We start from the raw sequence: 13,712 nt of genomic DNA, 5'->3' as shown, positions 1-13,712 counted from the left end.
GCCTTTGCCTGGTTTTCAAGTCGACAGTTTGGTTTTTTTTCCTCCTCGATGCCATTCTGTTCAGCAGCTGGCAAAAAAGAATATTTAGGGATGAAGGAGGAGTGGGGCAGCTACTGGATCTGACAGGCTGTGGAGGGGGCGGCCTGGCAGCACATGCAGGTGGGGTTCACTGCTTTAGGGGGGATCAGATCCAGGTCCTCGTCGTCTGGGATCTCGTCAAGCCGGTACCCGTCCTTCAGGAGCTGGATGTTCAGGTCCTGGTTAATTTGCTGCAAAAAAATCATAGAAAAAAAAAATACATATAATCGGCAAAACTTTAAGACAGTTTTGCCGAATATACTCTGTTGGCCCTAAGCTAAACTTTCAACATTTATAAACAGCAAAAACAACAACTTAACAGCAAACAGATCAACAGCAAAGACTCTAATTCAACTGACTCAAGATATTGAATCTGCATTTAAAAACAAAGTGTATAATGGGGAGTTTACAGTTTATTAAAGAACTTCTGATACCACAGATAAAAATAAAAAAAATCGCACTGGAAAAAAGGAAATACAATAATTTTAAGGAGTAGCAAACACTTCAGAAACTACCTCGATGAGAAAACACCACAAATGAGATCTCACTGGGTTCTACACGCGTGCCAAACTTGTTTTGTTTGCAGATGACACAAATGTCTGTCGTGCAAAATTCGGGTGCGCCTATTTAGAATCTGCTCTCTTACATATACACGCAAATATACATACTGTAATTTCCGGACTATTGGAGTATTGCACGTGATGTCACGCTCTCCAGAACTCTGCCCACTCCGCTATGATGGACATCATCATATTTCCAACTTTTGTAAATGCCGCCGCCAACCAGGTGTGTAAGGTTCACAGACAAATTAGCTCGACTCGAACAAGTAAAGGCCATGAATAAACTGGCAAAAACAACTTAGGGAAACAATTTCATTTGCTCTGTTCAATACTCCCGTATTGACGTAGTTGCTAATGGTCAATTGAACACACCTGAATATAAGTCACACCCACTAACTTTAAGAAAAAAAAAAGTATGTATTGTACTTGTCTTTAAGCCCTGGGTGTCCACGTTGCAACTTGAGATATTTACACAGATGTATTTTTTTACTCTTTAATGAAATATGTATGCTTTTTCTGAACGGTGTTTGCAACACGGCTGCTTAAAGAGAAAAAAAAATACAGTAGCCTACAATGAAAAGTCATTGATCGCTATCTTCATCTTGCTCCTATGCACTAAAACCACTAAAGTCGTCCTCTTCATTGTCAGAATGGAACAGCATCACACACACTTCCTCAATCCCTCTTTCACTTTCATCTTGATGCAAATTTGCTCGAGGCTCACGCAGCAGTGCAGCTTTTCGAAACACGCTGGAGAAAATTCATAGATGAGCCACATTCCAGTGTTAAAAGCACATAAAATAAAGTAGTGGCATGTAGTCCAGACATGACGGTACGTATATGTTTTAAAAGCCACTACTGAAAGGTTTATATATTTCAGTAACACAATTCATAGTGTAAAACAAAACCTGTGCAAAATTTCAATTGCTACTAAAATGAACAATATGTATTGAACAAATAAAGTACTTACTGCTCATAAAGTAAGTATTGTTTATAGATGTTAAATGATGAATCTGCTCATTTTAAACTGACAAATTAGATTTTTTTTTTTCCGAACGTTTATGTTTGATGAATGGGTCGTTTCTTTGGTCTTTAAGTAAACAAATGACTGGAGCATACAAAACGAAATAAAACATAAAAGCAACAACATACAATCAAATTATTACGGCGATGAGTGGACGCCACAGGCTAAAACCAGAAGATGTGCTACATACTAAAGAACAAAATGGGACAAGATTTAAAGGGATGAAAATCATGAAGCAGGACTGACATGAGCGCTGTGTGGAAACAGACAAAGTATTGTATTTAAATGAGTGCACATTTGTGACCCAGTGTGACAGAGGAGGAAGAAGGTGATGTAAAACATGGCGATGGTTGTGGTTTTGCCAGATGGTGCTGTGAAACAATATAATATTTGTATAAATACCTGGTCCCTCAGACATCTCACCTCGGCTGAGGAGTATCCTGATGAAGAGTATCTGGACATGTCGAAGTCATCGTCACTGAAAGACAGGTAACATCTTATGTGAGACCCCAAAAAGATACAAACCAGAGAGGAATTACTACATAATAAGAATTTTTTAAGTTGGGGTTCCTAAGAAGGCTTACACAGAAAGGGAAAAAAATAAATAAATTTTTACGGTAACATTTTGTGCTCTAATCTTAAACTCTCACTGTCTGCTCTAATTGCTCTGTCGTGGTTATTTTCCCTGTAGGTAGCCCTGATGGGATTATTTCCAACAATAAAGTTCCATATTCACTCCATGGCTGCATTAACAAGATGAGCAGAAAAACATTGTTCACTGTTAGAAACAGAAACTGCAGCAGATACAAACTGTATCATGTTTGTAAAAATATTGTATTTAATTGCTTAAACATATAGTGAGATCAGAAACATTTTCAATATTAGACTGATTAAGCAAAGATGTTTGTGAGGAAAGAATAAAGAAAAAAGGTAGTTTATATAATTTTTTTTGAAGTAAACAGTACACATATGACTATTCAGCATTACTTTATGAAATTTTCCGTCACCTATGCACCTCCGTACACAACAAACTACAATCTACTGTTTGTTCTGACACCTTTCTGTCAGAACCAACATTTTTTTCTTCAGAGGTCAGAGCTACAGTAGCTCGTCTGTTGGATTGGATCATGCGGGTAAACCACTTGTGAGTCAGTAAGCCTTGGTGGTCCAGGATCCTGTCGTTCACCAAAGCTCCTTCCCAGGATTTTATTATTGACCATTTGATACTGGAAACGTCTCACATTATTTTCGGTTTTGCTCTAACTCAGTCATCTAGTCAGCAGTTTGGTAACTAGCAGACTCGCTCAAATCCTTATGCTTCTCCATTTTTCCTGCTAATAAGACATCAACTTTTAACAATGAAATGTTCACCTGCTGCCTAATACAGCAGACAGCACATATTTACATAGACTGTATAATCAATCAATCAATCAATCAAATTTTATTTGTATAGCACATTTCAGCAGCAAGGCATTTCAAAGTGCTTTACATCATAACAAACACAGAATCACAATGCAATATAGAATCAATCATTAAGTCAAGTTACATCAATAAATTTGTAATTGATTACATTTCAAATACAATTCTAAACAGGTGGGTTTTCAGTTGAGATTTAAAAGAAGTCAGTGTTTCAGCTGTTTTACAGTTTTCTGGAAGTTTGTTCCAAATTCGTGGTGCATAGATGCTGAAAGCTGCTTCTCCTCGTTTGGTTCTGGTTCTGGGGATGCAGAGCAGACCAGAACCGGAAGACCTGAGAGGTCTGGAAGGTTGATACAATAAAAGCAGATCTTTAATGTATTGTGGTGCTAAGCCGTTCAGTGATTTATAAACTAACAACAGTATTTTAAAGTCTATTCTTTGAGCTACAGGGAGCCAGTGGAGGGACTTTAGAACTGGTGTTATGTGCTCTATCTTCCTGGTTTTAGTGAGAACGCGAGCAGCAGCATTCTGGATCAGCTGCAGCTGTTTGATTAATTTGTTGGACAGACCTGTGAAGACGCTGTTGCAATAATCAATACGACTGAAGATGAACGCATGGACGAGTTTCTCTAGATCTGGCTGAGACATTAGTCCTTTAATCCTGGAAATGTTCTTCAGGTGATAGAAGGCCGACTTTGTAACTGTCTTTATGTGGCTCTGGAGGTTCAGGTCAGAGTCCATCACTACTCCCAGGTTCCGGGAGTAGGGTTATAAATAGACACAATCTTTCTGTCTTACTATCAGATATCAAATCAAATACAAGATCCTGAAAAAAAAGAAAACATGGTTTTTGAGAAGTAGAAAACCTTCAGAAACTACCCTGATGAAAGAACATCACAAATGGGATCCCACAAGGCTCTACACCCGGGCGAAACGTTTGTTTGCTGATGGTACAAATATGGCCACATATGTTCATGACTTTGCAGTTTCTTGCAATCTAAAGGTTGCATACCGATCTGTGTGTTAGTCTATGAATGTGTATGCAGTTGTTAATTTGAATGAGTGAATGTGGCTAGCGTATATTGTTTTGAGTTGTCAGTATGACTAGAAAAGCACTATAAATTTAGACAATTTCAGTCCATACAGTGAACTGAAATATTCATACCTCATACCATGAGGTAAAAGGAAGAACACCTGTGGATGTATTTTAACAGAATACCTGAAACAAGCCAAGTTCTTGTGAGGCTTCTTGGGAAATACATGAAAAAAGCCAAGGTATTTAGAGGAGAACTCTACAAGTCTGGTTCATCCTTCAGTTCAAGGATGAACCAAACTTTTAGATGTTTAAACAATTGTTGTGAAGATGGTACATGAAGATGGTATTATGAACATTTAAGTGGGAAAAAGTTATTGCTCCAACAGAAACTCGAAAAGGTCAAATTACAGTTTGCAAATGGACTCAAACACAAATTCCTTCATATTTGGACACATGTCCTGTGGTTTGACATAGCTAATACAGTTTAAGGGTTTGTCTATAATGACTATCATCAAATTTTGAAAAAAAAGAAAGAAAACCTGAAAGCCTGTAAACACGGTGGTATTGTAGTACATTTCACAAAACAGACAGCATCATGAAAAAACATTATGTACCAAGCCATGTATGTGGGCCAAGGTAATAAACAGCATTTAAAAACAAAGTGTTCATGCAATTCACATTTTTATCTCTCTGTAGAATCTTATATTAGCGATTAGAGAGGCTAGCATTGCGAAAACCACTATTCACTAGAGAATATACTGTAGATTCTCACCGAAACTTGATATTTGCTAAAGGGATCTCACATTTCCAAATAAACTTCCATAATAGAAAGAAATTGAGAGTTTAAAAAGCTTGAAACACCAACCCTCCTTTTTGTACTTTAGTAGTATATTTTTAAAGAGTTTCTTACATTTTTATGGCTTTTAAACACTCGACAGACAGACATCCAAGACGCAGTCATTGAGTCTCCTTGAAGCAGTAACTTGGTAGTGGTGTGTTAACTGTCAAAAAAAAATCTAACTGAAAATAACCCAATTCTGGTGAACTGCTGATTTCTCAAAGCATCTTTGATCTTAGCACGCTAGGATAAGCAGAAGAATACAAGAAGAAAAGCATGAAAGTCAAGAGTAAACAAGGTTTTAGAGCCTACAAAAGATACTCTACTGGGCTCAGACATGCAGAAAGAAATTCAAGGCAGCTAAATTTGGTCAGAATGATGAAAATCTGAGAAAAAATACAACAACATCACAGAAATGCAGCCAGTTAATCTTTTTTTTCCACAAACAAATATGTCTATCTTGCAAAAAATGGGTTAAGTTGTGAACAAGCCAGCTAGTCAGCGAGTGAATGACGTAAACTCTTTGGATCAATACAGTTTTAAAGGGTTTGGCATACACAAATGAAAGAAGGGGTCCACAAGTGTTGGGACTCATCTGGTAAATATACAGACCTGGTGATACATGGGGGGTGGAGGAAGGGCTCTGATAGAGCTGCTTCTGCCTGTCCAAATCCTCACCCTGCTGTGCTCTAATCCCGAGCCCTGGGAGAAGCTTTGCCCCCTTTTTTAGGACAATTTCTGTTAAGAATACTGTCAAGTCGCTCCATGGATTAGCCCCATATACACAGAAGGAGGTCTGCAAAGTTTAGCCAGATTCTCTTAAGGGCACCACCCTATAGTTTATAAAGTGACTTGTCCGGCTATAGGTTATTGTAGGAGTGGAGTGCTTACCTGTCAGTGTCCAACGCAACCAGAGGCTTCTCATCCGGGCTCTGGTCTAAAGAGGAGTAACCTTTGTTTGGCACGACCAACCTATAAAAGAGCACAGCCATGTTCTGCATTAGAAATGAAAATTTGAAAACACATAAAAAAAGCCATCTTAAAACAATCATTGCAAATATTTACGTCATATAACTGAGAAAAACAAAAAAGCACCGTAGTTCGAACCATGAGATTGTCTCTTCCCAAAATTAATCGGTAGCATTCAGACAGCAGAAAGGGCAAAATTATCTTTTAGCCTCAGACATTTTGGGTTCACACCAGTGGGCAGCGTTTCTCATATTCCCACTAATCCACAAGAGAGTGGGATTAGGTGCATGAGCCACTTGTCAACGCCGCAGGCTGCGCTGGGTTTATGCTCAGTGGTTGTGACTCCTTCATCACCCTTCATGGATTTCTTTTTCTTTGAGGAAGCCTTGCTGTGTCCTGATTGAATAGGTTGTAACATTAGAAAATCTAATGGCGTCTCCGGCTGACGTGAAGCAATTAATGCCTTACGGTCATTAATACAAAGCAGGATGCACTGATGTCATGATTTGCATTTCAGTTGTTTTGCAGTATTTTGCTGCGTTACTCAGCATGCTAATAACCTGCTCAAAAATTAGAGCGGAACAAAGATGCAAAGGAAGGTGCTACCTTGTCCTGGCGTTTTTCTTGGGTTGCTGATTGACAGGACTTCCCACGGTGCCATTCTTCACCGAAGCCTTCCTGGCAAGGTCCCTCTGTTTCTCTAGGCAACAAAGGATGTGAAGTCATCAGTAAACAAATTTGCACAGCAGGACACATTTTCTAGAGTTGTATCATTTGGAAGGGGGAAAAAGTGTTAAATAAGTGAGTGCTTCAGTATTCAACTTGGTACAGAGCACTTGGAACCACTGTTACCTGCTGCTTTTGGGCTACAATACATTTTCGCTTCTGTTAAAATATGGGGTTAAATTAGGGTAATGTAATTTTTAATCTTACTCGGATATAATACAAGAAAACTAAGATAATCTGTGGATGGTAATCAATGCAAATTATAAAGTTTCTCAAAAAAGTTTTACATTTTTTAACATTTCTTGATTTGTAGTAAAATTAAACCAAAACATCTGAAATTGCTGTAGTTGAGTTTAATTTAATCTAAGAATAAATCCATATTTCCTATTCTCAGAAGTTTGTTAGAGAACATTAGTGGATTAACAGCATAATGAAGACCCATGAATGAACACAGGAGAGAAAGTCTGAGAGAAAGATGCAGGAAGCTTAAAATCTGGATTTGGTTGTTAAACAACATCCCAAATATCTGCAAACCTACAAAAACATGGCTGTCTACTAAAACTGACTGGCTGGGAAAGGAGAGCGTCAATCAGAGTAGCAGCTCTGAGAATGACAGCTCAGGTAGGGAGAATCTGTTGACATGATAATTATTATTATTAGTAAAATCAGCCTTTGTGAAAAAGTGGTAAGAAGAAAGTCTCTGTTTAAAGAAACGCATAAGAAGTCTCATTTGAATTGTGCCACAGCCTACTTAGGGGACACAGCTGAAATGTGCATTAGTTTGGTGTCCATTATAGCCCATTTTTCTTTAAGATGCAAAAAAATGGGAGCCAACATCTAAAGACTAATCTTTTACACCTCTTGAATTCAATGCTTTTAAAAATAAATTCACTAATACCATCTAAGAAATACTATGTGACCCCAGTTCCTTCACTTTTACAGACCATATGTATAGAAGTAAAGCACTCCTCACACTGTGGTATCCCATTTCCTTTTTATAGCTCATCACTCACCAATTTGTTAAAAGCCTTCCATTTATTATGGCTGCTTATTGGTGACCCCTGTGATATAAAATGTGTGATGATTTCCAAGGAGGGCAGCAATACCTATCTGGACTTGCAGTGGGGAGGGCTTGTAGTTCATGGCCACGCTCTCTCCTTTAGTGTCCGATGCCGCCTCCAAAGTAGAGGACGCTGCTGGGTCCTAGGAAAAGAAGAAACAACCACTCAATGCAGAAAGTTAGCTAGTAACACTAACACCCACGTCAACAGTTGGTGTTACCTCAATTTATCAGTACAGAACCCTGTTTTTAAAAAGTGTTAGGTAAAACATCAGTACATTTTGAAAGTATAAACACAGACAGTTATAATGGTTGTTGTTGTTAATGAACATGCATTTCACCAGAAAGTAATGGCAGACACAAATCCAGTGTGTTCTAATGTTAACACTTAATTTTGCATATGCAAGATTCCTAACAGGGCAGTCCTGATAACCAGCTGGACTGCTCCAGTCTTACTTAGAACAGAGGAAGCAGCGTACATAAATCCCACTGACATATTAACATCTTGCTGAGTCAAAACACATGGGCGTGTTTCTAATTAAGTCAATCTTTATAGAACTTCTGAATCCTATTTGGCCAAGATTTATTCCCTTTCAGAGGCGTCTCCAAACAGTTTTGATGATAGAAGGCCACTGATAATTTGGACTTGGTACAGCAAGACCAAAAGCCACATTAAAATATCAGGGGAAATATTATGGTAGGGTTATTTTAATAAAAAGAATTTTAACAAAAAAACCTTTAATAAACATGAAATAAATGTCATTAACCGATTATTTGTTGTTGATTGAGTCGTTTCGGCTCCTCTGACTCCCATCTGATCGAGCTGTTGTGTTTCGAATGCTGAGCAACTAAATATCGTTTTTTCATCAATTGTGTGAAGTGACAATACGCTCAAAACGTGTTTCAGAGGATACTGCGTTTTCCACTAAAGCCACAAATGATATTTCCCAGTAGTGTTTGCTGAACATCTAAAGGCCAGAGAGATTCAGCAGTGAACATCGAAGTCAGACTCAAAAATGTTAAATCTGATTTATCACAAACCTAAACAGCTGGGACAAACAGTCTTCTTCGGGGCCTGTTTGTGTCTCTACTTGAGCCGTGCGCAGCAGCCTCGGCTGAAGCATCAATAGGCATGAATGTTCAGCCTGTGCTGGTGGCTCGGTCTCTTTTGTGCATAAACGAGTGGTGATGACGTGGCGAAGCGGCCATGTAAAGGAACAGAGGGGGCTGCTGTTACAGCCATGGCTTCCCCAGACTGGGAATGGGGGGAGCCAAGATGTATTTGGCCTGCTTCAGTCACAGAGGGCGCATTATGTTGATTCTATAGGCGTCTCCTTGTTGCACTCCGAAGGAACTTCGCAAGTCACATGAGTGCTGACTGTCAGGCAGTTTCAATAACTTCAGCGATCTTCTCCTTTATTCCAAAGATGTTCCTCTGAGCACACATAATGTGTGGAAGATACTCATTTTAATAAAACCTACAACTTAGGATTTATAAAATAAAAGAATTATAAACCCAGGCATGTCTTTGTTTCATAAAAAAGACATCGAGCTACAAGCATCCCTGAAATTAAGTCAACAAACCGTTGCTTTAACTGTAATGAGAAATGCTACCCCTATTTGGGCCAGTATCACAAACCGACGGAGCTCATCGAGTCTCACGAGGGCCTGATGAAAAATTCATGAGAAATTAAGCAGGGATAGTGAAGAGCTTATTTTGCATATAAATTTTTATGTTACACAATTTTTAAAAAATGGTCAAGAACAAACTGGCTTCACAGCTGATTTTAGGTGCAGCAACAAAATAGAAGACTTCACAATACATTATTATAAGTGTCAATATAACATTACAGAGAAATCTGGAATGTTTCACAAGTAGTGGATGGAGGTTGATAGACATTTACTGTGCCTAGCATAAGCACTGGCTATATCTTAGTACTTCCCAACACAAAACTCTTTACGTAAATTTTATGTTAAGGCAAAAAACAACAACATTACATCACTGTAAAATGAAAGGAAAATGGTAGGTTTAAACAATTAATAATTAAAATATTTTGTTTAAACATTTGTCATGACAATAAGAGCTAAAACCTTTTTGGGGTATGTCATTATCAAATTTGCTCATGTATAGACTGACATTTGTACCCATTCTTCAATAAATTACTCACCCTTTATCAGATTGGATGGAAGTGCTTATAGACATTACTTATTAGAATCTTTAACTCGTGTTCTAAACTGGATCTAAGTCTGGACTTTGACTGGGCCACTCTGATACATGAATACAGTATGTTTTGTTGTAAGCCTATGATAGCAAGGAGAGTTTGCTAAAGATCATGTAGAGGAATCAGGCACTAACTCTGCATATAATCCTGTTATAGGAGCCTTTTCTTCTATACTGCATTGTGTTTGTTCCCCACAACCAAACCTCACAATCAACAGAAAAAATATATTTAAACATCTTATTTATTCATATTTAAAGAATTAAGTGAGAGTGCCCTGCAAAGAGATTTTTTGATAGATTTGAGACTGATATGTTGAATGAGATATGATTCATGACTGATAAGATCTGGATGCTTATAAGCATGGCCTTATCAGTTGCTCTTGGCCAACTGAGAGTCTTTATTAAGGCCTACTCTGATGATTCAAACGCGTTTCCATACCAAGCAGTCTGTCATCTCTATGAATCTAGACCTGGAAAACAAAAATAAAGGCAAACTCTATACTTCTCCAGACTGTATAGAAACCCTATTGTGAATGCATTTTTAAGGTTCAGCGTTGGACAGCAGTCTGTATGTCTCTTCTACCTGGCGATGGGATGAGTAACCCATGTCAACTTCATTAATAGCCTCATCTTTATCCGTCAGTGATGCTTTTTTTTTTTCCTTACATGGGAGACTTAACGAAAGCTGCAGCTCTGAACATGATGCCCACAGACAGGTAGAAAAAAAAGAAATCTCAACACAAAAATTAATCCCACTGCATGAAGCACGATTATTTCCTTTCAGATGGCAGGCCCTTTGCTTTAGATGATGAGGCTTACCGCTGTGTTGTTGTTTGTTTGGTTTTTTTTTTTCATTATTATTCCTTTAGTGCTTTCCACCAGAAAGATATAATAATGTTGGAGGATGAAAAAAGGAATCCCTTGATTTTTTTTTCTCTCCAAAAGAAACTGGTGTGAAGTAAAACATATTTTGTATTAAACCATCTGTGCCTGATATTAATTTATTCTATTCTATTTCATTACTAGAAAGCAGGCACACAACGTAAAATGAATTTAGAAGTCTTTGTCCAAAAATATTTTTGATAATGATAACTTGGAATTCCTCAAAAGAATGATTGGCATGAAAATTGAGTCCTTTGAGGAATTGCGGCGTGGAATAAAAAATACTCAAAGGGGATCTAAAATAGCTTATTAAGCACAGAAGGGGCTCGGGTTTCCTCCGTTAGCATATGCGGTGCAAGAATATAACCTGAACTATGGATAGGGCTATGGCACCTGGGGCAGCTCATCTTATTTATGTACATTAAAACATGATATATAGCCCTGACCTACAGCATAAATTTACATACAAATACTCTCCCTCATGACATTTGTGCACCCATGCAGTGCTTTGCAAAAGTATTCATACCCTTTTAATGATTTCACATTTTGTCACATTGCAACCACAAACGTCAGTGTTTACAATAATTTAATTTAAAAATCCGAAATGTGGGTAATTTAATCTCAGCCTAAATTCAGCGGTTCACTTGAACAATACAACCTTGATTATAAAGCCAGATAAAATATAATTGTTTACATTAAAGCATATTCACAAGACCCAGTCAAAGCCCAATCCTAATTCCAGCTGGGAATTTGAAGCAAAATATATGTTCATAGAAAATCTCCATCCATTCTGATTGATCTTAGGTTTTTTAGCAAAGGAGAATTTCCAGAACAGACAAGAGTGCTGAATACAAGCCACACTATTCAGATTTTCATTTGTGAAATAAAAAGTACGCCATGTATCTTTTCATCCCTTATTATAATTATGCAAACGCCCAATGAAATATAGTTGGAGCTTATAAAGTGGAAGAATGTTAAAACGGGAGCGAGAATACTTTCACAATGCACTGTATACCCCTTCGTGTGTCACATTTATCTGTTTGTCCTCCTGTTCACATGTTGAAAAGCTACATGGCTGCTGACACAGCATGAACTCTAAGCAATTGGTAGGATTACACATTGCAGCCACCCACTGACCAATCCTAGTGAAGGATGATATATCATGTGACTACTGAAACAAACGAATGCTATAACAATCTTCTAACAATTGCAACAACAAATAGTACAATATGATTATGAAAAGCAGGGGCACATGAGCATAAACCATGAACCATTCCAGGATTTGGTAGCTGTACTGAAAGTTTTTCATGCTCTATAATGTGTGGTTGCTTATAAAAAATTTATATATATATATATATATATATATATATATATATATATATATATATATATATATATATATATATATAGTTTGTTTTTGCAATTTTGTTTTTCAGAGAAAAGCAACATAAAAAGGGGGCAGGCGATGATTACTTCACTCAATGTTTTATGTAAGAACTATTTCTGTGTGAATTTGCCAGGTGCCAAGTGCATTCATGCAGCCTGGGAAGCACAATGGGGTTATTAGCATCAAAATGCATGACCATGTGTGCCACAGCACCTGCGATCTTGTTATGGTTAGTGTGGAAGCGTAACCGGAGCAATTCTTTGAGAGGTTTGAATAAGACAATACTAAAAAGGATCCGGTGTTATTTGAGTGTGACGTGATTATTAAAACAATGCTAAGTGAGAAACTGCAGCTGCAATCAAAAAAAATCTGATTCTGGATATCTAAAGTAATCTGAGAGGATGAAATGTTCACCATGTTGGATGGTGGGATGCATCTGATTGCTTTGCTAGAGCAGTACAGAATAAGAACAGGATGAGCACATCAAAATTATTTATAAAATATAACTATAATAGCTAGAATTTATAGAGTAACTCTGTTAGGTGTTCAGACTGAAGTGCAAATTAATCAATCCCGTTTAAGTTTATTTAATTATGTAACAGCAGACGCAAACTTTTTATTTGCAAAACGAACTGTGAAAACAGTTAGCTATTATTATTTCACCAATTTGGAGATTAACCAATTGGTGTAAAAATTTGGAAATATCATTCTGCATTGCATCGCCTAACGAGTCCAGCTCACGGCGAGGACCCACTTCACGCGATCTTTTGGTCTGGTACCCATCCCGGCCAAAATAACACGTCAGTCGATGACGAAATGTGAAAACACTAAGCTATGACAGCATTGATGTAAACAAGCGAATATGACGTGGGCTTTAAAGACTCACGATTTTGACTAAGTGCGTAGTTAAATTACTCAGATACAGAAGGTTGGACGTGCGCTTGCTCATTAAATACTACGCGGACATTTTTTATTATTATTAAATAGGAAAGGTGGTAATCGGCATCCTTTTTTTATCTATAGTTGGTCGCTACATCCACCCATCCCAGGTTCCACTGTATCCCAAAGCTGCAAATTACTATACGTTGGCTCACCAATATGATATCGTAACACATCTGTTACAATCAGCCATAGAAGAGAGAAGAATCTCTTCATTTGAATTCAGTAAAGATTAATTTGCATAATACGATGGGTTTTGTCTTTCCTCTCTTACCAAAGGCTGTGTCTCTCCGTTGACAGGAGGCACTTGGAACCTGTCGATTTCTTCCATCATTTTGGCAAACTGTGACAAGACAAATTCGGTAATTTAAAGATAAATGATCAGTTTAAACTGAACCAGTGTCGGTTATTGATGCTCAGTCCGTCGGGATCCTGCGTTTATCAGCATAATAGCGGCTCCTTTTCCTCCATCCCGCTTGACAGAGGTGACTCGACAGCAAAGCGCCAGTAGTACCGCCCTACTTCCGGGTGCATGGAATATTCATGAAAATCTTGTCCAATCACAGAGGAAAG

At 37.9% G+C, this 13,712-nt stretch overlaps 1 protein-coding gene across 2 annotated transcripts; it reads right to left on the bottom strand.

Moving 5' to 3' along the window:
- fam219aa (family with sequence similarity 219 member Aa) lies at positions 1–13,660 on the bottom strand. Of its 2 annotated transcripts, none has more exons than XM_032549898.1 (6): positions 13,414–13,660; positions 7,757–7,853; positions 6,531–6,624; positions 5,847–5,927; positions 2,065–2,140; positions 1–269 (listed from the first exon to the last, which is right to left on the bottom strand). In XM_032549898.1, the coding sequence occupies exons 1-6, from the start codon at positions 13,471–13,473 to the stop codon at positions 111–113; spliced, it is 567 nt and encodes a 188-aa protein (XP_032405789.1). In that variant the 5' UTR covers positions 13,474–13,660; the 3' UTR covers positions 1–110. The 2 variants fall into 2 exon arrangements, with proteins under 2 accessions (XP_032405789.1, XP_032405790.1); XM_032549899.1 differs by having other exon boundaries at positions 2,086–2,140; positions 13,414–13,659.
- Between the last annotated feature and the right edge of the window lie 52 nt (positions 13,661–13,712).

The sequence above is a fragment of the Xiphophorus hellerii genome, chromosome 20, assembly GCF_003331165.1.
Source record: "Xiphophorus hellerii strain 12219 chromosome 20, Xiphophorus_hellerii-4.1, whole genome shotgun sequence".
In the NCBI taxonomy this organism is placed as follows: Eukaryota; Metazoa; Chordata; class Actinopteri; order Cyprinodontiformes; family Poeciliidae; genus Xiphophorus; species Xiphophorus hellerii.
This window is presented reverse-complemented; position numbering and strand designations above follow the sequence as displayed.

Coding starts and splice junctions, on each gene's coding strand:
- fam219aa (XM_032549898.1), bottom strand. CDS start 13,473: ATGATGGAAGAAATCGACAGGTTCCAAGTGCCTCCTGTCAACGGAGAG. Junction 6,625..7,756: donor CCCACTGCAAGTCCAGATAG/GTATTGCTGCCC, acceptor TTTGTTGCCTAG/AGAAACAGAGGGACCTTGCC. Junction 5,928..6,530: donor AAGAAAAACGCCAGGACAAG/GTAGCACCTTCC, acceptor GCTCTTTTATAG/GTTGGTCGTGCCAAACAAAG.